At 42.3% G+C, this 26615-nt stretch overlaps 1 protein-coding gene across 24 annotated transcripts; it reads right to left on the reverse strand.

Moving 5' to 3' along the window:
* Positions 1-126: 126 nt before the first annotated feature.
* LOC124883380 (protein-methionine sulfoxide oxidase mical3b-like) lies at positions 127-26045 on the reverse strand. 24 transcript variants are annotated; one of them, XM_047390494.1, is made up of 36 exons: positions 24409-26025; positions 23867-24055; positions 22038-22379; positions 21709-21916; positions 21513-21629; positions 21148-21249; positions 20889-21044; positions 20712-20812; positions 19529-19786; positions 19321-19436; positions 19117-19243; positions 18934-19027; positions 18001-18148; positions 17713-17909; positions 17446-17546; positions 17305-17367; positions 16807-16965; positions 16524-16613; positions 14680-14766; positions 14023-14103; positions 13206-13365; positions 6929-7023; positions 6681-6741; positions 6391-6532; positions 4924-5057; positions 4743-4811; positions 2991-3599; positions 2849-2913; positions 2492-2578; positions 2301-2351; positions 1982-2221; positions 1853-1910; positions 1509-1559; positions 1319-1418; positions 1157-1230; positions 127-1066 (listed from the first exon to the last, which is right to left on the reverse strand). In XM_047390494.1, exons 3-36 carry the CDS (start codon positions 22299-22301, stop codon positions 882-884), a joined length of 4650 nt encoding a protein of 1549 aa, XP_047246450.1. In that variant the 5' UTR covers positions 22302-22379; positions 23867-24055; positions 24409-26025; the 3' UTR covers positions 127-881. The 24 variants fall into 24 exon arrangements, 18 of the variants coding, with proteins under 18 accessions (XP_047246450.1, XP_047246448.1, XP_047246451.1 ...); XM_047390492.1 differs by having other exon boundaries at positions 1817-1910; positions 16524-16610; positions 24409-26024; XM_047390495.1 differs by having other exon boundaries at positions 1817-1910; positions 13206-13326; positions 24409-26024.
* Between the last annotated feature and the right edge of the window lie 570 nt (positions 26046-26615).

The raw sequence follows: 26615 nt of genomic DNA on the forward strand, positions 1-26615 counted from the left end.
TGAGAACATTTTCAGGTTTGTTGCTGCTTGCACGGTTAATCAGGTTTGTACCATGTACATTTTAAGGCTGGTTGAGTTCGGTTCTAAAACCATAGAAGAAGTGAACATGCAGTGAACCCGACAGCATAAGCAGAAAACCTCAGTCTTTATTAAACAACACATGAAGTCAGAACTTTGTTAGATCCATCAGAATTCATACATTAATGAGGAAATAAGGCAGACAGGTGATCAGCAGCCAACACTGGAGCTCAGGTCACATGATGTTCATGATGGTGAGATCACTTCCTGTCATCAACATGTTAAGCAAACATCCCAAACTCAGATTACTGACAATGAATTTAGTCTGAACTGCTTCCTTCTGCTGTTTGGTGCCAAAATAACTGGAATAAAGATGGAATAATCCAGGATTATTTATCTCTTATTATTCATTGCCTTTTGGATCATTTCATATTCATATATTTCAAACAAATATGTTTTATTTAGTTATTGTTCATGAAGATAATTCAAAGAGCTTCAGGAAACACAGATCAGATCAGATTTAAATTGGACCGACACCATTAAAATGTTACTGTCAGTGAAGTCCTGTTAGGGTCCAGTCGTTTTTTGGCGCCGCAGCTACCCTGATTAAACTGCGGCTCCTTTTTTTTAAAGAGTTACAGAACCAGAACCACAGATACGTTGGAGGTGGACACAAACATGCTTCGCCTACTTCATCCAGAAACAGCCAACAGAACTTGATCACTTTTAGCAAGACCCAGCAGCTCCATCAGATCCCGTTCAGTTCTGGTAGGATTTGGTTCTGACTGCATTCTGTCGAATTGCATCTGTATTCAGTTTCTGCATCTGCTGAGTCTTCAACAGTCTAGTTCACACCAGTTCCTTCAGGTCCAGCTGAGTGCTAGTCCTCCGGCCATCAAGACCTGCTCCAGGTCCTGGTCTTCCTGTCTCTCCAGCAGCCGCTGCTCCTCCAGCAGAGACACCAGAGCATCCCTCTGTTCCACCACCTCCAGCATCTCCTCCAAGATCAAGCGCTCCTCAGCAAGCTGCTCCTCATCCTTCAGGTGATCTAAGACGTTCGTATTTAACACAGACTGTTAAACTCACACAGACATCACCACTTTGGATCAGAACTCGAGCTCTGTTCCAGTCTCCTCACCATCCACTGCCATCCTCTCTCTGAGCTCCTGCTGGAGGCAACTCTGTCTGTCTTCTAGCTGCAGCTCACGAGCACTAGAAACAGAAAAACATTTAGGTCCACCTGGTTCTGATTCACCTCAGCCTGCTGCAGGAGCATCTCCAGGCAGTCTGAGATACCTACAATATCATGAGTTCAGATTCATATCGGACCAGAGAGTTCTTCTGCTGGACCAGCTGGAACCACTGCTGCATCAGATTCAGATTGTCCACTTTACCCAGTCCTGCAGTTACAGAGCATGTTTCAACATGTGAGCAGATTAAAGCGTCAGGAAGTTCACTCCATCATCATGGAAACCGGACAGGAAACTGACCTCCCAGGTGAAGCTCCATGTCTGGACCATGGCTGGAATCCTCCCAGTAGTCTGTCAGGAACAGAAACTAAGTGAGTTCAGGTAGGAAACGGGTTGATTTAGCTCCATTCAGGTGAGCTGACAATCAGGTGTGTTCAGGTAAATTCCTGGTAAAACTAAGATGAATTCAGGTAGAAACAGGTGAGTCAAGAAGGTTCTGGTAGAAGCACATGGGTTCTGACTGGGTTTATTTTGGATTTTATTAGGACACAGTTGTGTTCAGATGTGAGTTCTGCTTCCATATTAAACATATCAGTGCTGGCTTTGACCTGCTTCTCCTCTCAGAGCTTTCTCCACCATCACACCTCTCTCCTCCAGCTCTCTCTGCTTCACCTCCACCTGCTGCAGCTGCAGCTGGATCATCTGAAACAGAGATACCATGATGGACCCTTTTGATCTGGATCTGGACCATTCCTGTCCTCAGGTACACTCACCTGAGCCTTGTGCAGTCTCTTCAACTGATCCTTCTTGGCCTGTCTCCTGGCAGCTCTCTGAACCCGTCGAGTTATTTTGGTGTCCAGGTCTTCGTCTTCATCCTCTCGCTCTTTCTGGAACATGGTCTCCCTCATGCTCAAACTGGATGGTTCCTTGGGCTGGGTTAGGACTCCCACGACCTCTGTGGGACACGAGGACTGTCCATCAGAGTCTTGGACTCTGTCCTTCAAGGGTTTCCTCTGAAACAAACCATTTAAAGAAAGTAGTTAAGACCTGAATTCTTGAATTTCTAACATCTGATGGAGGGACCAGACGTGCCTTGACTCCATACGATCGCCTGAACGCCAGAGCGTGAGGAACGTATGCCTGCTGAGAGACAGGAAGTGGGCACAAGGGGGACAGAAAACAGTCAACGTGATGGAAAGACTAATGAAGGTCTGACGCTTTAAGGTCTGGGGTTGACATCTCAAACCAAAGTACCATCACTGGAATAATGTGTTAGTTCCTACCGGCTGGTTCTCCTCTTCCTCCTCCTCCTCTCCCTCCACTTTAACTTTCTGGAGCTCAGACACCAGCTCAAACAACTCCAACTGCAGCTGCAAAGATCAGGACACCAGAGTCTGATTCCAGGTACTAGTCTGATCCATGTAGCAGCACTACTCCATTATTACATCACTACAGTCTGTGTGAATCCAGGTGGTAGTCTGATCCCTCTGTCATTATTAAAACACTAATAGAGGTGGAGGTAGGAGCTGGGTGGCTCCACCCACTTCCTGTTCATGTCAAGTTACAAACATTTGATGATTTCTAATTTGTTCATTGGTCATCGTCACTGATTGGCTGGTTTGTGTCAGGTGGTCTCTCACGTTGTTCCTGGGTTTCAGCGAACATCTCTGGAGCAGCGTCAATGAGTCCAGATCCGATTCCTCTCCTGCCAATTTAGGACATAGGAAGTATAGTTATTACATCGTCACTGTGACATCACTTTGTTTCTTATTGCATCGTCACCTGGAACTCTCCTCTGATTGGCTGGTAACCCCCTTGGCTTCTCTGCAGGTAACGTCCCGCCCCTCCTTTTCTGATTCTCTCTGTTTCCAGGGATCACTGCCTTGAGCAGGCCTCTGGCTCCACCTCCACCAAACTCCACCTGCGCAGGGGGAGGAGCCTCTCTGAGCTTCTCCTTCAGGTGGAGAAGGAAAGCTCCACATCCAAAAGGTAGAAGGAGGCTGGGGGGCAGACTCTGAGCTTCTCTGTGCCTCCTTCTCATCATCACACCATCTGACATTTCTTCTTCTCTCTGCACCTTTGAATCCTCCTGCTGGAGGAGGGCCTTCTTCTGTGGCAGTTCAGGTGTGATGTCATCAAACGAGCCCCGCCCCCTTGCTGTAGGTCCTTTCTTTGCTGTCGTCTCCATGACGATGACAGGTGACAGAGGAGCTTTGGCTATGTCAGAGTCAGGGGTGGAGTCTGGTGAGGTGACGAAGGAGGCAGTGGAGGGCGTCGGTGCAGTGGGCGGAGTTATAGAGGGAGATGGAGAGCAGGAGATACAGGGCTGCAGGCTGGAGGCGGAGCCATGTTGCACAGGTGTGCGAGAGGTGTAAGGAGAAAACTCCAGCTCTGAGGGCAGAAATAAAAACTAAAAGTGAGAAATCATCTCATTTAAGGAAGAACAGACCAAAACTTCCCAAAGTTACAGGAAGCCAGAGAGAAACCGAAGAACAGGATCTGGATTTACTAAACGAGGAAAGAAATCACAGCAAATCTGTGAATACAGATGTTTGAATAAAAATACCGAATAACAGAAAGATTAAACAAAATAAATATAAAATTAAAACATAATAAATTATTAGGTGGGTTCATATTATTACTAACAAATAAAAAGAGTTATTTAAAACGCACACAAACAAAAATGGATCTTATCATTTTCAATGCATTTTGTTCTCATTTCTTCTTTTATATTGTTTATTTTTTGTACATAAACTATATTGCCAAAAGTATTCGCTCACCTGCCTCGACTCCCATATGAACCTAGGTGACCTCCCATTCTTAATCTATAGGGTTCAATATGACCTTTGTAGCTATAACAGCTTCAGCTCCTCTGGGAAGGCTGTCCACAAGGTTCAGGTGTGTTTATGTTTGACCATTCTCATTGAATGAGAAGGCCTGGCTCTCAGTCTCCGCTCGAATTCATCCCAAAGATGTTCTATCAGGTTGAGGTCAGGACTCTCTGCAGGCCAGTCAAGCTCATTCACACCAAACCTTTCTTTGTGCACAGTCATGTTGGATGATGGCGGGGTCATCGCCAAACAGTTCCCAGGAAGTTGGGACCATAGAATTGTCCAAAATCTCTTGGTCTGCTGAAGCATTCAGAGTTCCTTTCACTGAAACTAAGGGCCGAAGCCAAGCACCTGAAAAACAACCCCTCAGCATAATCCCCCCTCCACCAAACACTCCATCTGATGCTTTGCACTTGGTGATGAAGGCTTGGATGCAGCTGCTCACCCATAGAAACCCATTCCATGAAGCTCATAAGCACGATTCTGGAGCTAATCTGAAGACCACAAGAAGTTTAGAGGCCTGCATGTCTGGTGCTGAATTTATTCACATAAATTTACCTATTAATATGTAAAAATGGAAGCAATTAGAAGTGTTAGATGCTAAATTACAAGCTGATATGAGGCATAAAGAGTATTTTCTGTTTTGTAGTGATTTTTATCTGTAGGTTTGTTTTTACTGGAGTTTAGTTGGTCTGGATTCTACCTGATTCCTCCTCTAACAGGAGCCAGAGACCCGAGCGGCGCTCCATCTCCCAGGGGCTGTACTCCCCCTCTACCAGCAGGGGGCGACACAAGATACATCACATGAAGCAACACACACACACACACACACACACACACACAGTAAACGGAGGCTGCAAACACAGAAACTGACTTGAACTTACCGTCGCTGGACTCGTTCTCTTCTCTCTCCTCCTCTTCCTCACCTCTCAGAGGGAGCAGAGTTTCCCTCCATGCAGATGTCGCCTCCTGTGAGGAAACACATCCAGGACCTTCTTCACCCTCCTCTTCCTCTGAACTGAAAGCAGGAAACAGACAGAAGGGAGGAGGTCTTTGCTAAATTTACAAAGTTTAAAGAAAATTCTTAAAATCTTGAAGTATTTAATAAAAATATCAATATATTTCTTTGTAATTTCATATTTTACTGTAACTGAACTAATTTGAACAGCTTCTAAACTGTTTAGGAAGTAGAAATTCATACAGTGCTTTCATTTATAAATAACTTTGTACTGAAATCTAGATTCACATTTTGAGACCCTATTAATAAAACATGATTTCTTTTATTTATTATTTATTTATACTTTCCCTGGAAATTGGAAATCATTTCCAGTTTTCAAAGATAAATTGGGATTTAAAGATAAATTAATCACCCAAAAAATCTCAAAAGTCTTGTTTTTACTGTAAAATACTCCCTTAAATTTGACCTTTTCCAAATTTCAGACAGAAGAATCTGGTTTTAACAGCATAACTAAATGTTTGTTTTATGAAGTAATAAAATCTTTTACATTTCCCCAAAAAACACACAGAAAGAGACGTTCCTCAATAATAATAAAAAAATGGATTTAAAGAATTGATCTTCAGTTTTAAAATACTTTATATAAATAATCTTGACATTTATGGTCAACATCTTCATATTTTATGGAAACTGGAAAAGTCACTGGAAGGTTTTGTGATTGAAAAGAGAAAGTTTACATCATATCAGACTCTGTTAATAAAGTTTCAGAGAATTATTTGTCCCTGATCTTTGTTACAATTCAAGTTTTCATTTAAAGTCTGAATTAAACATTTTTTAAAATACATTTTCTAACAGTGAAATGTGTTACTTTAAGTTTACCTTAGAAGCATAACTGTATAAACTATTGTAAAATAATGTAATAAATAAAATAATAAAAATGTCAGTCATTTTCTACCGCTTATTCCATAGTGGGTCACGGGGGAGCTGGTGCCTATCTCCAGCAGTCTATGGGCGAGAGGCGGGGTACACCCTGGACAGGTCGCCAGTCCATCACAGGGCAGGGCATAATAAAAATGTTTTATTGCTAAATTGCAATAAGTAAAAATGATTTTGAATTTCTTTCAATAAATTGTTTTGTAATAAACGTTTTAACTTAAATTACACCTTTCAATGTAAGTTTTAAATTTTAAAAAGTTTTTCTACGACACGTTTGGCGTTGATGACCTTCCATATTTTCCAGTTAAAGTGCCACTATACATTCTAATGATCTGATTAATATTTTTGAAGTTTTATATTTCACATTTTTGACTTGTTGAAGTCAGACTTAGAATGTGGATCTAATGAAACAGATTTTTGGCCTTGTTGGCCTTCCGTACCGCTCCGGCCCTCACCTCACCTGACACGCACACCCTCGTCCACGCTCAGGTTGAATCGGTTCAGGACCTCCTCCGAGACTTCCTCGGGCTTCTCCTGCAGCTCCTCCTTCCTGCAGTTTTCCAGCTCGATCCTCTCCGGTGTCGCCATCATCACAGAAGCAGCTGCAGACACACCCACGCAGCCACGCACACACACAGACACACACACAGACACACACACACTAAAGCCCACATTGATTCGGTTTTTTTAAAGGAGCAGCCTCAGTGTGAACAGATATGAAGACTGATGGGGAAGGTGTGGCGAGCTCACCTGAAGACCGACGCCGCTCGGTCAGAGAGTCAGAGAGGGAAGGAGCTGAAGACAGAGACGGCTGAAAAACAATAAGAGATGCAGAATTACTGCAGTTACATCGTTAGACGACTTACAGAGAGAATAAAATAACAATAGACGCTGCTGTGCATTAAGGGATCCGTCTCCTGTAACCATAGCAATCACCTGCACCAGAACCATCCTGTGATTCTGGTGCACACCTGCAGTCAGACTCAGTTTTTCCTCACCGTCGATGTTCCAAGTGAGGCAGACGGAGTTGGCCTCTTCCTCGGCGTGGGAGCGTCCAGCTCACAGTCGGGATACTGCAGACAGTGAAACGTCCCTGGGAAAGACGGAGGACAGAGTCAGGAATCCACTGTCCATCAGCGCAGGTACAGAGCTACATGGGTTTTATAGCTGCATTCAAACAGATTTCTGCTTCAAACTGAGGTCATGTGGCCTCTGAGCCCTGATTGGCTGCCGGGCTTTCAGAGATTTTCAGATCGAAACCTCACAGATGTGCAGAGATGAGGCTCCAGGCTGGCCCCATGACAACATCATGTGACTGCTACCAGGTTATTGGAGCGACAGGCATGAAATCAGGCAGCAGGAATCCTGAAGGGACTCTGCAGGGTCAAAAAATCCGATCTAGACCTACCTTTCACACTGTGCAGATGGATTCTGGAAGACTCCAGCTCTGCAGAGGGTAAAACTTGTGAAACGTCTTCCAAGGATGGAAAAGCAGATAACTGAGGATTTTATCATGGCAGGTTCATTTGCATGCTTTGGTCCAGCTTCGGAAGCTCAAACTGGTTGTAATGGAAAGGTATCCAAACACACAGAGAATGTGGCTCTAGAAGGAAGCCTTGAGGAACCCCAAATGTGATATTTGTTCACTTACATTTAGAATTACCAAATGACACAAAGTGGTCCCAGTCTGCCAAATGAAATCTGAACCAATTTAGCACAGAACTGGTCAATCCCGCCCACTTTTCAGTCAGGATGTTTTTGTGGAAGCTTAAAGCTTTGTTTAGTAGATTAAAAGTGTTACTATTGTTTTTACCATATGTAAAATGAATTCTGTGTAGATTGTTTTGGGCATAAGGGAAAGGTCACTCGGAGCAGCATGCATGCAAGGCCTGTCTGGGAACAAATTACATAAGTGAAAGTTCTTGGCGTGAGGAATGACTGATGGACCTGTTATTGTAGAAGTGAAGTTGTAGGCTGGATAGAAATAGTCCAGCTGGAAACACTCATGATATCCTGAATCCTGCCAGGTCGCTTTGACATTAGAGTTCAGCGGTCCAGATAAGTTAATAAGATTATTATGATATAACTGTCACATAGACCAATTTGATTTCCTGTAGATGTTTGCTGGCCAAAATGTACGTAATTGGAAAGGTACATCTGATTGGTCAAAAAGTCTCACATACACAACAATGATAAGACTGTTGTATATGTATCTTGACTCATGTAAAGAATTGTGGGATTCTTTGGGATTTCGTATGAAGATATATTCAGAGATGTGTCCTGAATAAAGGTCCCCCGTGTCAGCTTTGAGAGGAAACCAGTTCATCATTTTTAAATTAGGAAACTTTCTTCTCCCACATTATCAGCTGTGTGGAAGGCTGAAGTGAGATCCAGTTAAAAAAAGTTCTGGACTGTTCTCCATAAACAAACCATTTCATTCCCATTGCTCTAACCACTGTGCACTTGTTTCATTATAAACATATGATGAGGGTTCTTCATAGTTATTTATACAATGACTCAAATCTTATCTAATTACTGTATTATTTTCTATAGTTTGAAGCCAGGTACCACAGCAGAACAATGGAGGTCCAGGTACCACAACAGAACTCTATCTTAGCAGCACAGATCAACAGAAATGTTTTCAGACCTTTTATCTGATTTAGTGTTAAATACAGATAAAGTTATTATAGTGGGGGATTTTAAAATTCATGTTGACACTGAAAGTGATAGCCTAAATCTAGCGTTTAATGCTATCTTAGACTCAATTGGCTTTGCTCAAAACATTAACAAACCTACCCACCTTTGTCTTCATTCTCTGGACCTTGTGCTGACATATGGCATTGAGTGTAAAGACATAATATTCTCTCATAACCCTGTCCTGTCTGACCATTTTTTAATAACCTTTGAGTTTAATTTGACCGAGTACTCAACACCTGAAAGAATATTTCATTATAGTAGATCATTATCAGACGATGCTGTAACAACCTTTAAAGAATCTGTTCCACTTTTAATTTCCTCATTATCACAGAAAAACACAGTGGAGGGCAATAATTTTGTTTCTGCCCCTTCACAAATTGATTCTCTTGTTCATAGTGTTACTTCATCATTGCGTGATGCATTAGACAATGCAGCCCCCTTGAAAAAGAAGGTAATTATTCATAGGAGGCTAGCTCCCTGGTTTAATTCAGAACTACATACTTTAAAACACAATGTTAGAAAATTGGAGAGAAAATGGCGCTCTACACACCTAGAGGATTCCTACTTAATCTGGAAAAATAGCCTACTGTTGTATAAAAAGACACTTTGCCAAGCTAGAACAGCTTATTTCGCATCATTAATAGAAGAGAACAAGAATAATCCTAGGTTTCTCTTTAGTACAGTTGCTAAACTTACTCAGAGTCATAGCTCTGTTGAGCCATCCATTCCCTTAGCTCTCAGCAGTCATGACTTTATGGGATTCTTCTTAAATAAAATTGATTCTATTAAAAAGAAAATCTTTGACATACTCCCAAAGATGATTACTTCATCCTCAGCAAGTGAGACAACTTTGGAAATAACTGTAGAACCTGATTTGTGTTTGGACTGTTTTGATCCGGTGAAGCTTCCTGAGTTATCAGCAATATTAGCTTCATCTAAACCTTCAACTTGTATGTTAGACCCAATCCCAACCAAATTATTTAAGGAAGTGTTTCCTCTGATTACCAGCCCCATTTTAGATATGATTAATCTATCTTTAGTAAATGGATCAGAACCACAGGCTTTTAAGGTAGCTGTAATTAAACCTTTACTTAAGAAACCTTCACTTGATCGAGATGACTTAATAAATTACAGACCTATATCCAATCTTCCATTCTTATCTAAAATTCTTGAGAAAATAGTTGCTAATCAAATGTGTGAACATTTATACAACAATGACCTGTTTGAAGAGTTTCAGTCAGGTTTCAGAGCTCATCATAGCACTGAAACAGCTCTGCTGAAAGTCACTAATGATATTCTTATGGCCTCAGATAATGGACTTGTGTCTGTTCTGGTTCTGTTAGATCTCAGTGCTGCATTTGATCCAGTCGACCATAATATTCTCTTAGAAAGGCTGGAATATGCTGTAGGGATCAGGGGAACAGCGCTAGGCTGGTTTAAATCTTATCTGTCTGACAGATTCCAGTTTGTTCATGTAAATGATAAATCATCTTTAAACTCCAGGGTTAATTGTGGAGTACCACAGGGTTCAGTGCTTGGGCCAATTCTCTTTACTATATATATGCTTCCAATAGGTCAAATTATCAGGCAGCATGGGATAAATTTTCACTGTTACGCTGATGATACTCAGCTTTACTTATCCATAAATCCTGATGAGCCCAACCAGTAAGATAGACTACAAGCATGTCTTGAAGACATAAAAACTTGGATGACTTTAAATTGTCAGTCAGTCATTTTCTACCGCTTATTCCATAGTGGGTTTTGGGGGAGCTGGTGCCTATCTCCAGCAGTCTATGGGCGAGAGGCAGGGTACACCCTGGACAGGTTGCCAGTCTGTCGCAGGGCAACACATAAACAACCAAGCACACACTCATTCATACACCTAAGGGCAATTTAGAGTGACCAATTAACCTAACAGGCATGTCTTTGGACTGTGGGAGGAAGCTGGAGTACCTGGTGAGAACCCACGCATGCATAGGGAGAACTTGCAAACTCCATGCAGAAAGATTCCTGGCCAGGAATCGAAACCAGGACCTTCTTGCTGCAAGGCAACAGTGCTACCAACTGCGCCACCGTGCACTTTAAATTTTCTGCTTCTAAATTCAGACAAGACAGAAGTTGTCGTCTTTGAACCGGAGTCTTTAAAAAAGAAACTGCTTAGTCAATCACTTAACCTGGATGGCATTAAATTGACCTCCAGTAATAAAGTAAAAAACCTTGGTGTTAACTTTGACCAGGACATGTCATTTAAATCCCATATTAAACAGGTTTCTAGGATTTCCTTCTTTCACCTCCGGAACATTGCCAACATTAGAAATATCCTGTCCAGGAGTGACGCTGAAAAACTAGTCCATGCATTTGTTACTTCAAGGCTGGACTATTGTAATTCTTTACTATCAGGATGTCCACAAAATGCAGTTAAAAGCCTTCAGCTGATTCAAAATGCTGCAGCAAGAGTTCTGATGAAAATTAAAAAGAGAGATCATATTTCTCCTATTTTAGCTTCCCTTCATTGGCTCCCTGTTAAATCCAGAATAGAATTTAAAATTCTCCTCCTCACATATAAAGCCCTTAATGATCTAGCTCCATCATACATCAGAGATCTGATTGGTCCATATGTTCCTAACAGAGCACTTTGTTCTCAGACTGCAGGTTTACTGGTGGTTCCTAGAGTCTCTAGAAGTAGAATGGGAGGCAGATCCTTTAGTTATCAGGCTCCTCTCCTGTGGAACCAGCTCCCAGTTTTAGTCCGTGAGGCAGACACCCTGTCTACTTTTAAGACTAGGTTTAAAACTTTCCTTGTTGATAAAGCTTATAGTTAGAGTGGCTTAGGTTATCAGGGAGGGAGCCTTCCTCCCTCCCTGTTGGGTGGAGTAAGGAGGAGTCAGGTTTAGCCTAAACCGGCTCAGTTATGGTTGAGGTCCAAACACACCCTCCATTTCTGCTGCCTGTATGACCCCTTCTCTTTTCCAATGGTTATAATCAGTCTGACAGAGACGTATCCAGATCGTTGTGGTTTTTAGTATAACAATGACCATCAGTGGGCTCTAGATGGACACACTTTATCAGTTCATCATTTTACTTAGTGCTCCTACACGTGGCCCATTCTAAAATGGCCAAACTTTAACACTCAGTAGTTTAATCTAATCTCCCCAACAACCCCGCACCATACCAAACCCTGTGTGAAGAGCCTTGAGACGACATGTGTTGTGAATTGGCGCTTTATAAATAAAACTGAATTGAATTGAAATCTCTCAGCCTCATCTCAGAATGAAGCACGTTTCTTCATGTTTTTAAATGTAAAAGTAACTGATGTGGTGGTACATATTTGACAGATTATGCACTGCTTATGATTCTTATTTTAGGCCTGGTTTGTCAGATTACTGTTTATCTAATGTCGTGTTTCACAGTGGACCTCTTATTATGCCTGCAGGTCCTCAGACAGCTGCTGGCTGCTGCTTCGTCACTTCTTAAATTCAAAACAAACAAACATGAAGAATTAGATCAGATTAAAATGTTGCTGATTCTGTTTGAAATTAATAATCTAGGTTTCAGATGAACTGATAACAAACAAGCCGAGTTTCAGTCCTCTTAGTGAGTTGAAAAGCTTGGGAAAGTAATTTGTGAGTTTAGGACAGTAATATTTTGTAAATTTAATCCAAACTCATAATATATATTATCAAGATCGTAAGGAATACACTGCCAGAACTTACAGAGAAGTACCCTGTAGGTTCTGGTCAAGTACACTGAACGTTCAGGCAATGTAATCTAGTTTGGAAAAGTAACCTGTACAATGAGAAAGTACCCTGTAAGTTCAGGAAAGCTTTTAAGTCTGAAAAAGTAACTCGTATGTTTGAGTATTGAGGGTATATACTCTGTACTATCTCAGTAAAGTATGAGTACCCTGGAATGTACCCTGTACGTTCTGAGTAATGTATCCTGTAAAAGTAGTGAAAGTATCGTGCACAGTTAGGGAATATACTCTGGTAAATCTGGAAAAGTAACCTGTACATTTATGGAAGCATCGTGTAATTTAGGTAAGTAATGTGGTTTTGGGAAAGTACCCTTGAAAGTAGCCTGTAGGTTCTTGGAGTGTTTCCTGTAAGTTTGGTAAAGACTGCAAGGTCTGGGAATTTACCTTGGAAATACTTTGTGATGTACCTTATAGGTATAAGAAAGTTAACAGTAAGTTTGGAGAAGGAACCAGGAAGTCAAAAAAGGTAAACTGTAAGTATATAAAATTAACCTCTAAGTTTGGGAAAGTACCTGGTTAGCTCTAGAAGTTAACCTAAAAGTTTTGGAAAGCAAGGTGTGAGTTTGGAAAAGTACCCTGTAAGTTCTGGGTAATGCTTCCTGTAACTTGGGAAAGTAGTGGGACAGCCCTGTGAGACAGAGGAACCCTTTCAGGCTGGTTCTGGATGGCCTTCAAGTTTCTCCACGTTGATTTCTGAAGGATCTAAGAACATTGATCTTGTTGGGAAGAGTATGTCTGAACTGATCATATTTAATGCTGTCTACATTTAAAACAGTCTAAACTCCATCCTCCATACACAGGATGGAGGATGTTGGTGAACTGACCGCTGTCCTGGTCATAGCTGTAGGAAACCAGCCTGAGGGGGGCGCTGCAGGAGCCACAGCGGAAACAGCTGCGATGGAAGAACAGACCCTCTGCGCTCAGACGCTCCATCACATAGACCCTCTGCTTACAGAAGAAACAGACGTCACTGCTGACAGAGACCTGCAGGGACGGAGACACACTGATTGGACACAAGGACAGGAGGACAAAGAAGAGAGACAAAAACGGGATCCAAGACAAAGGAAGGTTCAAAGAAAACAAAAGAACAACTGAAAGAAATTACAACTGAAGATGAACTACCAAAGGACGCAGTAAGAACTACATAACTGGGAAGGAGAAGGGAAATGACTTGTGGTTTCTGAAAAGTGTGGAGTCCATTTGTTTTGAGCCCCCTGAGTCAGTACCTTATAGAACCAGGTATTCCACATGGTGACAAACTGCAAAGGGGTCTTCTCATGCCTTTCACCAGAACCAACAAGGCAGATGACCTGAAGGCTGCTATCAAAGCAGCCTGGACTGTTTGGGTCAGTAAGTGCACTACTGCTCTACCGTCACACATGAGTAACATTTCTGTTCACTCAGGGGTCCAAGAGTCTGTTCCCCACCACCTAACTTTTATTTTTATGTCTCTGCAACCTTTCTATGTTTCTGGTGCTTCAGTCAGATGGTTTTCAAGTATAAATTCATAATTCTGTCTGAGCCTAGATTTGCTTTTTTAGCTGAGCTCTTATTTTTATGTCTAATTTAGAGAAAATAAACTGGATATTAAACTGGGTCCATCAGCTGTTCCACTTCATGAAGATGAAGAAACCTCCTTACCAAGCTACTCTGCTGATGCTGAATACGACTGGCTATCTGCTCAGCCAATGAGCTCACTCCACCGGTGTACATCTGAAGACACTTTGGACACACAGACAAACAGAGGGACAGAGGGGACGTGAGGACAAATCACAGCTAGAACAGATCTAAAGTCCTCCACCTTCAACAACACAATCAGTGTTTCTGTTCTGACAGGAACATGATTATCCTGCACAAACTAAATGACCCGATCAGGTCTGATCACTGATTGTTTCAATGTGGCGGCCATCTTCACTGAGCTCCAGCTCCAACTCCTGAGAAGAACCAGTCTGGACTCTTCTGCAGATTTGAATTTCAGTCGCCAGTTGTGCTGGAAGCTGTAGAAGATAAAATTAAACCCTGATTGTGATGTTGTTCTGGGGATTTCTGGGTCCGGCTGCACAAAGTGCTCAGTCAGTAAACACACGAAGCTGCCAGATCCAGCTGCAGGCCGGTCTGAGGCCCGTCAATAGGAACCATTCATGAAGTTCAGCTTGTTATCCATCACATGCAGCTCTGAGTCGCTGCAGGGACGGTGCTGAGGACGGTTGTAGCCACAGGATACAACAGTTTTCTCTTGAAGACACAGAACAGAGGAAGGCCCGATGGGTCAAACATGGTCACGTCCACAAACGGTACCTGCTCATCCCTGCTGGAGGCCCAGTTAGACTTGATCCTCTCTCTGAAGCGAAAACTCATCTGCTCCTGCTGAAAGGTTCGTTTTTTCTGACAGAGACAGGACAACGTAGAACCGTCAGTTTGGCCCAAACCCAGATGGGTTCACAGGTTCTGGTGACTGATTCACTGAGGTTAGGTTTATATCCATGTCATATCGCTGAGCTACAGCGCCATCTATAGAGTCATGAAGAGCTCAGAATGACATCTTATCAGACACAATAATTAGGCCTGGAGTTGATTTAATTGGGAATGAAATATGTAATTATGACTATTTTTACTGTAAGAAAGGAACAAAACATTTAATTTATCATCAGGTTTTTAGCTCATTTATGTCCCAGATGTAACACAGGTAACCATGGTAGCACCCAAACATCACGGTGTTATCATGTAGCTTTTCCTGATAGGAGATATTTAAAAGTGTTCACAAGTCGTTACCCTGACAACAATGGTGTTATTACCCGGTTATTACATGGTATTACCTGATTAACTAAAACTACAACATATACCCAAACATACATTATATCATTTATGATTTATGTCCCCAAAGTGAAAACAGAATTCTTTAACGAAAAATGGCTCTAAAAAAAATGTGTTTTATTTATTTACTGTGTTGGATTTCAGTTGGGATAATTGTAAATATACTTTCTGCTGTCTTTCTTTTTATTTTCTGATTATTTTCTTTACTTAAAGCTTGTTTAGATTATATTAATGCAACCACATTATTATTATTATTGTTTTTTATTATGATTATTAGTCAATTACAAACAGAGCAGCAGGGCTTTGGGAAATTAAACTTTGTTTAAAGAAATGTATGTTTTATCTTTTATATAGGTATTGGATATACACAATAAAATTTTGCAAAAACATCACATTTATCTGTCAAATATGTATATATTATTTACAGTTATCTGTATAAAAATTGTTCTATTATATATTTTAAAACAAGTGAAACTATTTTTATAAAATCATACATTTAGGTTTTTTATATTTTGTATTTATAGTTATTTATTTATTAGTTTTTACATAATTATTGGAGATATATTAAACCAATATATTTATTATTAAATTTGTTCTAAACATCAAACATGTATGTATTACTAATATTATTAGTATATATTTAATTTTTACTGTTTTTATATTGTAAAACAAATTCATAGATTTAGATGAAGATTTAATGATCCCAGTCCTGGTCGGACCTGTATATCTCAGCCATCCTTTCCATCAGAACCACCGAACAAAGTTTAAACAGGTCACGGGAAGTTGGGCTTGAACTGACCCAGTTATCACTTTGATTCCATTTCCAGTTTAACTTTGAGGATCCACATTTTTCCACAGAATGTTCAGTGTAGAATGTGATGATGGTTCTGACTCGGTGAAACATTCAGAATCCAGTTTCATCTCCACATGTCCAGTTTCTCCATCCAGATGTAGGTATTTATGTCTCCTTTCAGCCAGTCTCAGCATGATTTTAGGGCCCTTCATAATTTCTAGTTGTAGGTAGTTTAATAACTGTTTTCCATCACATCGCCAAGCAAACACACAATGTTCTTAAATATAAAAAGCAACACAAATCTGAAATTTAGAAGCTAAAAAATAGTTTTTTTAATTTAAAGCAGCATCTCTCTTCACACTCAGATGGAGGTTAGGCAGTAAAACAACTGTTTCTGATAGAATTTAAAGTTTTCAAAGGAAAGCTGAATATTTCATGGTTTGTGTTTAAATTTCTATTTTTTTTTTAGATGTATCAGAGACCTAACAGGGTAGAGGAAGGATGACGGTCTCTACTGGGCTCTATTGGTTTTTACCGGTCTCCATGACGACGCCTGAACAGGAGGAGTGACCTGCTGGTGGTTTGCAGACTCTGAAGGAGAAGGGAGGCTGGGCGGCGCCCCCTGCTGGTTGATATGAGGTTTAGTTTTTCAATGACATGAATGTAAATATTAAAAACATGCTGCTTGTTTGATATCTGGTGCAAATGAAATTTAAACAGGTAACATTTTAAGCTCCAGTCTGCTGTTAATGCAGAAGAACTTTGTGTTTCCTGTTCATTGATTCACAGAAAGTCACCAAGAACCAGACTGCTCCTACCTGCTGGCGTAGCGCGTAAGCTGAGGAAGATGAGGAACTCATGCAAGTTGCAGAGCTCTCGTCCAGCTTCGCCTGTAGCTGATTGGCCATCAGACGAACTCGGGACCGACTGGTCCCGCCCACAAAGTTCTCATCAAAGTCACCATTAAGGTCACATGACTGGAAGACAAAAAGCATGATCAGAGAGAAGATCTGATCATTTATCTGAGAAAATCTCTTCATCAGAGAGCTTTCAGGTTTGTAACCATTTTTATCTTCTGTGTTACAGGTTCATCCATCCCTCCATCCCTCCACCAATCCCTCCATCCAACTACCAGCGTCATGTTTTTCAACCAGAAAAAGGTCAAATGGTCCCTTTGAATCAGGGGTAAGACTCTCAAGTGGAGGAATTTAAGTTTGTTTATGTTTAAGAGAAATATATATATTTTTTAACAGTTTCTGGTCACAGTTTTGTATAAAACATTTTTTAAAAGCAACCAACACAAAAAGACCACTGACCTCCTGAAGCTCACCACACTCCTGACTCATCCTTCTCCTTTTGCCCAGAGCCTCTCCATGCTCCTGCAGAGATAGGAGATTAATACCCCCTTAAATCTGAGACAGAAGCCAGCAGGCATGAGAAGGAGGAACCACTGGTACCTTTGGGTTTCTCCTCCTGGAAGGACTGGCTCCCAGTCTGCTGAGGAGAGAAGCTGGAGTGATGAGAGCTGCTCTCAGGTCAGCATTCTGAATCAGGGAGCCTGAAACACACACCAACACCGGCTGTTTTACTGACCTGGACAAACATCTGTCTCCAAGTGATGATTAACATTATGATACAGTGTTTACTGGACTCTTCTGACTTTTAGGTAGGTCCATGTTGAGCATAACAAAAAAAACGGATCTTGTTGCCATGTGAACTCTCACCAGCAGGGCGCAGTGATTCTTTGTGCAGCTGGTAGAACTGACTCAGGTACATCACCATAGAAAGAGAGTCCGGTTCTCCCACAGACGACATTTCTTCCACTGTCATGAGAGGAGAAATCCCAAACTCTCGCTCAGCCATGTCAAATGCGAGTCGGACGTTTTCCTCCACTGATGACTCGTCCAGAGAGTCATAGTCTCTGAGGTTGGACAAGGTTTCGGATCAGAACACAAGCCGTCTCCTGCATTTTAAACAAAGATACTTTGAAACATATCTCTTGGGTGGGTTACATCAGATCTGGTCGGCATCGGTGGATAAGGGCACACAAGGCCAGGCCATTCTTCCAGGAAGTAGTCAGGTCACAAACTATGACACCTCTGTAACCACGAGTCAGCTGCTGACACCAAGTCAGCAGCTGATTGGACTGAGAGAAGGAGTCTGTGAAGGAAAAATGAGACGAGAGACCGATCAGATTAAAGATCTGATACCTAGAAAACAGACTATATTAATGTTGTTTTCCTGAAATCTTTAGGCTTCAAGATAAATCTGAGCATTTGCCAATAATTGTGTTCAGTCCTGGTAATGTGGTAAAACAGGGTCACCTGTGAATTGCAACACTGACATCTGAACGTCCTAACACCAGTTTCAGGTAATAAGGTTTGGACAGCTATGGTCTGTCTTCATCTATGGTCCAGCCGAAATTGCACCTGGCTGTGTACAGCCGATATCCTTGGGTAAAGGCCTGGACACTGAATACTTGAGCTTCTCCCTGAGGTCTGATTCCAGGACGAGGCCCTGATCTCCTTAGTCTTAGCACAATAATGCTGAAGTCATTGTAGAATGATCATACTTCTGTTTCACCCAGAACCAATTTGCCTCTGAAGACCCAACCAGAGGCAAAACGAACCTGGTGACATAGCTGCCCCCGTTATTGAGACAGTTAAACTGTATAAGCTGTTTGAGGGGAGCGCTGCTTCATAAGGAGCCACTTGAGGTGCTTTAGGCATCGGATCAGTATTGTTTCTGAATGGATTTCTATGGAGGTATTTTAGAAATGTGCCCCAAGGTTGAACCCACAAGACAGGCCAGGACCTGGTGGAGAGATTACATCTAATAGCCAGCTTGGGAGCACCTCAGACAAATACGAGGGAGGTGTTGCGCCTGTGATCCACTGCTTGGACATGAACATCTAGAGTTAGCAAAGCTTATGAAGGTTAAGTCACCTTGTCTTAGAAGTCTTGGAGAATGCAGCCGGATAATATCGCTTTCACTTGTGTTTGGCACCTGGTCTTTGCCTGTGTCCACCAGGTGTTTCACCTGGAAACCAAAAGAATATCAACATGACAAGATAAAAAGTTTTCAATGAATTTATTTTAAAAACAGCAACATATAATTACTGTGTTCACCTGAGCAGGTGTGACAGTCAGAGGGCTGATGTTCATGTATCTTGTCACTGGATCTACAGTGAACAGACTGATGCTCTTCTGCATGTTCTCTGGAGTTGTCTGAGGGAGCAGACGATACAAACTCTCCCTAGGTGACAAACAGATGTACGTCTGCGTTAGGTAGGGAAAAAGCAGTAGGTAAGTCCTGTCCAAGAGGGGTCTTACCTCTCAGCCAGGACATCCAGAGGTGCTCCACCCTGAGCCCAACTTCTTATCATCCAGGCTGAATCCAGAGCTGCTAGGAACCCACGAGCTACTCCTGTCCCCATCGGCCAAAATGGCTGCAGACAGAGAGAAAGATAGGTTCTAAACATATTGGACTGATTTCATGTCTCTGTGCTCTTGAATGATGTCAAGAAGACAACTGTCTCACCTCCAGCAGACTGTCTCCGACCAGACTGACCAGCAACTGGTGTCCGTGCCGTTGGCGAATCATGGCAGCGTTCTCTGATGCATACATGCAGGTAAAGTCGAACATGGCAACATCTGGCTGACCATAATGGTTCATGGCAAAGTCCAGGATTGGCAGCTGGTGATTGGTAGAGAAGTCAGCGGCCTCACGGGCATATGCCTGCAAAGCCTCCTGGTCCACATTTCCTCGAGAGAGGAGCTGCTCAGTGTCTCCAAAGTCCTGAAGGAGGACAGGTTTATGACACTTCAAACCCAAACATTTGTTGATCTTTGATTCCAGGTGTGGTTTTTGACTGTATGGGTTCTGAAGATGGTACTGTCACTGGTACAATGAGTCATGGATTGTGGCAACAGATATGCTAAAGGTGTGACTGTATTTGGATGCAGAGTTGAGATGTGACTGTTACCTCTACAGGACGTCTATGTGTTTAATTGTTACATATAAAAAGACTCCAGGTGTGTGATTTTCACCTGTAGCGTCACTCAAAGATAGCTCACTACTAGCAACATGAGCTGTGCTTGTAGGGAGACACGAGCTGTATTTGTTACCTGGACACTCCAGGTGTGTGATTTATATCTGTGAAATTACTTAGACATAGCTTGCTACATGTGGAATGGCTACAGGTGAGTGACTTGTACTGTATCTCTGTTACCATTAGAGGTGTGGTTATCAGTGAAGCGTATCTAAGTGAGCTGTGATCTTCTTACCTGTAGGCAGATTTCAGGTGTGACAGTTACCTGTAGACTCACTCAAAGAATGACTTGTATTTGTAGAAACACTCAGGGATAGTTTAGAGAAATAATAAAGGTCTTTGACTATAGACCTGAACATTAAATTAAGGTGTTTCTGTCACCTGTTCAGTGAGTCCAGGTGTTGAATTTTTGCCTGTAGAGTGAGATGATCCATGACTCTTACCCATAAAGTGACTTTTACCTGTAAAATGACTCAGAGGTAGATTTCTACCAACAGAGTGATTGCAGGTGATTCCACGTGTCTCTTTTACCTTTATAGTGAGTCCAGGTCTCATCAACAAAGTCAGTGAAACTGAACTTGTTGCCCAGAGATTGACTGCAGGTGTGTAATTGTTACATGTCGATGATTCAGGGATAGATAGAGAATGTGTGAAGGTTAGTGTCTTGCTTACCTGCAGAATGACTCCTTTGTTCAACAGACTTTGTTTCTTTGCTGTCATAACAAAGTAATGTGTGTCATCCTTGTAGTAAACAATGTTCTCCAGGTCAATACCTGAAACCAGGTGTGTAGGTTAGAATAAACTTCACACCAGATGTCTCTTTAAGAGCTGCGGTGGGTTAAAACGCACCAGTTTCCTGCCGCAGTTCCTGAAAGAACCTTTGGTTGAAGATGAAAGCCACTCCACTGATCTCTTCCACTTTGGCCTCTGCTGAGGTGTTTCTGTTTTTAAAGTTGGCTGTGATGGCGATGGCAAGCTTCCCCCTAAACTCCTTTCGCCTGAAACCTGATCACACAGTCAGAAACATTCATCTGATCTGGGTCTTCTACCGATCATGAACAGTACACAAACTGCTGGAGCAGAAGGATAGACAGTAATGTTCTCAAACCTGGCAACGTGTTCCTGCGTCCATCTGCTCCTATCATGACATCAAACTCCAGCTTATTGACCGGGTGGGACTTCGGACTCACCTCCATTTTCCAGCCCTCCTCTGAACATGAGGACAGTTAGGATGATAAATCAGTTCAGTTCATAAATATGTGACTTGAGATTCAAGCAATTAACTCTGAACTTTGAAACTTTTATTTGCAACTTTATTTGATTTAAAAGCTTAAACTGTGATGATAATCTGAGGCTTTTTGACTCGTTTTACTGCTAAAAACTGAGATAAAGATCCTCCAGTGTCCTTCATAAAAAACTGAGTTTTCTACTTTCCGCCCCAACAGCCTCTTCCCCCAAACTCCCAGGCCTCACTGTTTCTGAGCTGGTCCTCTGGTGGCTCCACCAGCTGTTTGAACTCCACATTGACGTGCACTTTGACACCAAGGAGCAAGGCAACCTTTAGCAGGACGAGCTGCAGCTGGCGGATACCTGCACACAGGAGACGGGTGATGCTGACACTATAATCCACCTGCTTTCATCAGACAGAACAAACTGGTCACAGACTCACTGATGTGGTCGATGGATCCCGCACAGAACTTTCCATAGAACTTTTTGGCCCCGAGGCCCCGCAGGTCATAGATGGTGAAGGGCCAAAGGTGGAGCACGTTGTTCCTGGAAAATGAATCCCTTTTCTCCAGGACCACCACCCGGGCTCCCATGAAGCACAGCTCCACTGCTGTCCTAAGGCCACAGGGCCCCGCCCCAATGATCACACACTGACCAATCAGAGGGGAGACAAGCTGACCAATCAGAAACAGTTTGTCTAAGGTGGAACATTACAGAAATGAGACCCTGTGCATCAGAAATCAGAGCCATCTTGTCTTTGTAAAGACTCACGGTCATGTTGCTGCAGACCCGGCCCCTCTGGTACTCCTGCTGTGCTGCCCTCCGGTCCAGTTTGGCCCACAGAGCATTGGCCTTCCAGTAGTTGAGCCGCTGTTTGATTGGTTGGTAGAGAGGCTTATCAGTGGTGTTGTGATCCAGCTGAAGATGTTCACACAGCTGGCTGAAGCAGTGCAGCGCCGCCCTGCAGGTCGATGCTGACACAAACTCATCAAACAGCTCCTGAGCTCGGCATTCTGGGTAGGACTCATCTCCCATGGTGAACCCCCAAAGCTGCAGGGCATCATGGGAAGGGGGTCACCTGCTGATGGGCTCCTGCTCCCCTTCTGACATCAGCTGAAAGGAAAGAAAGCAAAGGTTCACTCAGATTGTTGGTAAAGATTTTATGTAGTTTTTTTTTACTGTTAACTCAGTTTGAGCTCTGATTGGATGAGTCCTGGGTAGACTTTGACTATACAAATGGCATTTTAAGACACTCTCTCATACCCCCTTCATACTGGATGAAAACTGTGTTACAAAAACAATTGCTTAGATGGTCTTTGCAGCATCTTTGTAAGGTCTTTGTAGAGCCTCATGAGGTCTTCACGGGGTCTGTGTGAGGTCTTCAAGGACGTCTAAAGAAACCAGTGTGTTCCACCTCAATACTTGAAAAAGTTTGACAGGTTGGAGAGGGTGCAACAGCTCTTCTGCAGTGAAGTGGGGTTGGTTTTCCATCATAATGGCTGTGTAATGGGGTCCTGAGTAAAGCTTGAAGAAGCTTTGTGGCAGTGCATTCATGATATGGGCCCCAGGAAAGCCAGTAGAAGTCCAGATTGCTGTTTTCCAGTTACAAGCTATGTGGGAGATACAGAAGACATGTGGAAGAAGGTGCTCTACTCAGAGGATACCAAAATAAAAGCTTTCTTTCTTTTTTCCAACAGTTTGTGTGTAGGAAAACCAACAATCTGAACTGACCACCTCCATAGTGAAACATGGTGGTAGCAGCATCATTCTGTGGAAAGCTGGTCAGAGTTGAAGGGATTATGGATGAAGCTAAATCCAAGACAACCCTGGAAGAAAACCAGCTAAAGGCTGCAGAAGACGTGAGACTGGGGTGGAGGTTCTCCTCCCAGCAGGACCACAACCCTGAACATACAGCCAGAGATACAATGGATGGTTTAGATCAAAGCAGATACAGGTGTTAGGATGGTCTAGTCAAAGTCCTGACCTAAATACAACTGAAAATCTGTGGCAAAACTTGAAAACTGATGTTCAGAGATGAGATGTTCCCCATCCAGTATGACTGAGCTTGATATGTTTTACAAAGAAGAATTGAGAAAATCTTCAGTCTGTAGATGTTCAAAGCTGGTGGAGAAAACCCCCAAAAGACCTCCAGCCAAAGGTGGTTCTACAAAGTGCTGAGAAAAAGTTTAAGTGTGAAATACGTGCATAAAAACAGTTTTTATTATTTAAATGAGTCAGTTCTTGGTTTCAGTACCAGAGGAACGAAGCCAAATTCAAGTCCAACCATGAAGTGGTTTCCGGCTGGTTGTTCAGTAGCTTCAGTGTTTGCTTCTGCTATGTTGTAATAATCACCAGGAAAAAAGCAAGTTTCTGGGGTTTTGGTCCAGATTGTGTTCTAATCTGTGAAGTTTTCATCCAGTTAGATTACTAAACTCTTAACTGGGAGGGATAACATCTAAACATCTTCCTGAGACACAAAGAAATTTCAGGAAATTTTCCAAACTTTCCACAAAAGTAATCTAAAGATTTTCTGCAGAATAGAAAAGATAATGCTTTCCTCTCAGCTCAGATGGTCACATGACAGAAACAAAGACGCTCACACATAGAGCCGACCCGTCTGTACCAGCCACCAACTCACAACCGCCTCTCTGTCTCTCGGTCATCACCAGAACCAGCAGACAGGTCTGAACCCTGACCCTGGCGATCCAGGTCTGTTCCTTATGGGATCAAACGGCCAGACAGTCAAAGGTAACCTTCAGCTCATTTCACCTCAGCTGATCCGTTGGCGCCTACAGAGTTAGAAGTCTGTGAGAACTCAGACGGAGAACATTAAGGAATAATCTCTTCATGCTGTCAACAAAATCAGCTTCTGTGAGCATTTTAATCACAGTTTGAGCTCACAGAAAACATTCAGACAAGAAAAATAACGATTGTTTTACATGATCCAAAACATCATGTCATCTTTAGCTGCTTAAATATGAAACATTTTAGTAAAAGTCTGAACTTTAAATTCCTCATGAGTCTGAAAAGGTGTGATTAAGATATTTTTTACATTGACTGACTCACTGAATCAAGAACATCTCCAAAGATCTGAGCAGCAACATTCAGCTTCAAAGGGTGAAAATGAGTGAAATGTACTCACATGTCAGAGTCTCCGACTGTCTGCACGTTGTCTCAAACTGCTGCTCACTGCCAACAGTTAATCCCCCCTAATCACATGCACACACACACACACACCAGCTCTTACACTAACATTAGTTCTCATAGGACAAACAACCACAATGGCTGAGGTCAAGGGGCGGGGCTAGACGACATTAGTCCCGCCCACTACTGTCAAACTGAGATCTAATTCTAATCTGGGTTAACGAGCTTAACGAGAGCCGAGCAGCAATCCCAGTTTATCTTGATCTGAGATTTAGTAAGGAATGGCAAAAACACCAACAGCGCCACCATCAGGATGAATTCAGTTACTGCTGTCAATAAGTCTCAGAGAGCTGTACATTAAACATCTCCAGTTTACAGTTTAAATACACATAACATAGTAATTGCAGCTGTTTAGCCTTAATTGGGAAGGGAACCCATCTCTAATTCCCGCCAGCTACAAGCAAGGTGTACCTAATAAAGTGGCTGGTGAAGATATGTGTATACAGGTACATTTAAAAAAATTACACCCTGAAAAAGTAAAATATTTTTGTCCCTATTTGAGAAAGTGAAACTCTATTATATTGATTCATCACATAAAGGGCAATATTTCAGCCTTTGTTTCTTGTACTTCAGGTGATTCTGGTTTACAGAGAATGAAAACACAGAATTCGGTCTCTTTATCACATCAGATCAATAAAAAAGGCTATTTAAAACAGAAATGTCAGGCTTCTGAAAACTAGGTTAATTTCCATTCACTCATTACTGGGTCTCTGCTCCTTTTGCATGAAATAATGCATAAATGCGGCACGACATGAAGGAGATATACCTGTGGTTCTGTTGAGGTGTTCAGGAAGTCCAGGTTGCTTTTATTGCATCCTTCAGGCCATCTTCATTGTTGGTTCTGGTGTCTCTCATCTTCCTCTTGACAATACTCCTTCACTTCTTGTGGAGCTCAACCACATTCTTGAATAGATTTTGCTCAACAATCCTACAGTTATCCCTGGTGCTGATGCACCTACTCCTACCACACTTTTTCCTTCCACTCAACTTCCTATGAATCTACTTGGATTTAGCGCTCTATGAACAACCATCTCCTTTAGCAATGACCTATTATGCAATAACTTCCTTGTGGAGAGTGTCAATGACTGTCTTCTGGACATCTGTCCAGTCAGCAGTCTTCCCCATGATTGTGTCTCCTACTGACACAGACTGAGATACCATTTAGAGGCTCAGGAAACCTTTGCGGGTCTTTGGAGTTAATTAGCTGATTAGGGTGTGACACACCCTTTCATGTTATTAACATTTTAAACTTAGTAGATTCTGGTTTACAGGTTTTGCCAGAACTAAACACTAGGAGGCACTGTGTTCCCATAGAAGAGAATCAAAAATATACTTTGGAAGATAAATCAGAATCAGAATGAGCTTTATTGCCAAGTTTGTTCAGACAAGCAAGGAATTTGACTCTGGTACACTTTGCTCTTAATAATAAATAATATCTTATGTAATCTACATATAAACACAATTGACTTTCCAATAGAATATAATGTGAGATCAGTCCAAGTATGCCTGGTGTTGTTCTGGAGCTCTGACTGTCAAGAGTTCATCAGAGAAACAGTCTGGGGGAAGAAACTGTCTCTGTGGCGGCTGGTTTTAGAAGATAGCGCTCTGTAGCGCCACCTGGAGTTAAAAGCATAAACAGTTTGTGTGCAGGGTGTAGGGGGTCTGCAGAGATGCTAGCTGTCCTTCTCCTGACCCTAGACCTGTATAAGTCCTGGATGGAGGGAAGGTCAGCCCTGATGATTCTCTCTGCAGATCTGATTGTTGGTTGCAGTCTGGACCGGTCCTGTTTAGTGGATGATCCAAACCCGACTGAGATGGACAAAGACAGGACAGACTGAATGATGGCGGTAGAGAAGATGACCAGCAGCACCTGGGGAAGGTTGAACTTCTTGAGTTGCAGCAGGAAGGACAGTCTCTGCTGGACCTTCTTCTGAACATTGTCTATGTGTGAGGACCATCTCAGGTTTCAAGAAATGGTGGTTCCTAGGAACCGGAAGTAGTCCACAGCAGACAGTGTTGTTGAGGATGGTGAGGGGTTCTTTGGGGGTGGTGTTCTCCAAAAGTCCACCATCATCTTCACAATTTTGAGTGGGCTAAATTCCAGGTGGTTCTGACCACACCAGTGGACCAGCAAATCCACCTCCT

Source organism: Girardinichthys multiradiatus, chromosome 17, assembly GCF_021462225.1.
Source record: "Girardinichthys multiradiatus isolate DD_20200921_A chromosome 17, DD_fGirMul_XY1, whole genome shotgun sequence".
Classification (NCBI taxonomy): domain Eukaryota; kingdom Metazoa; phylum Chordata; class Actinopteri; order Cyprinodontiformes; family Goodeidae; genus Girardinichthys; species Girardinichthys multiradiatus.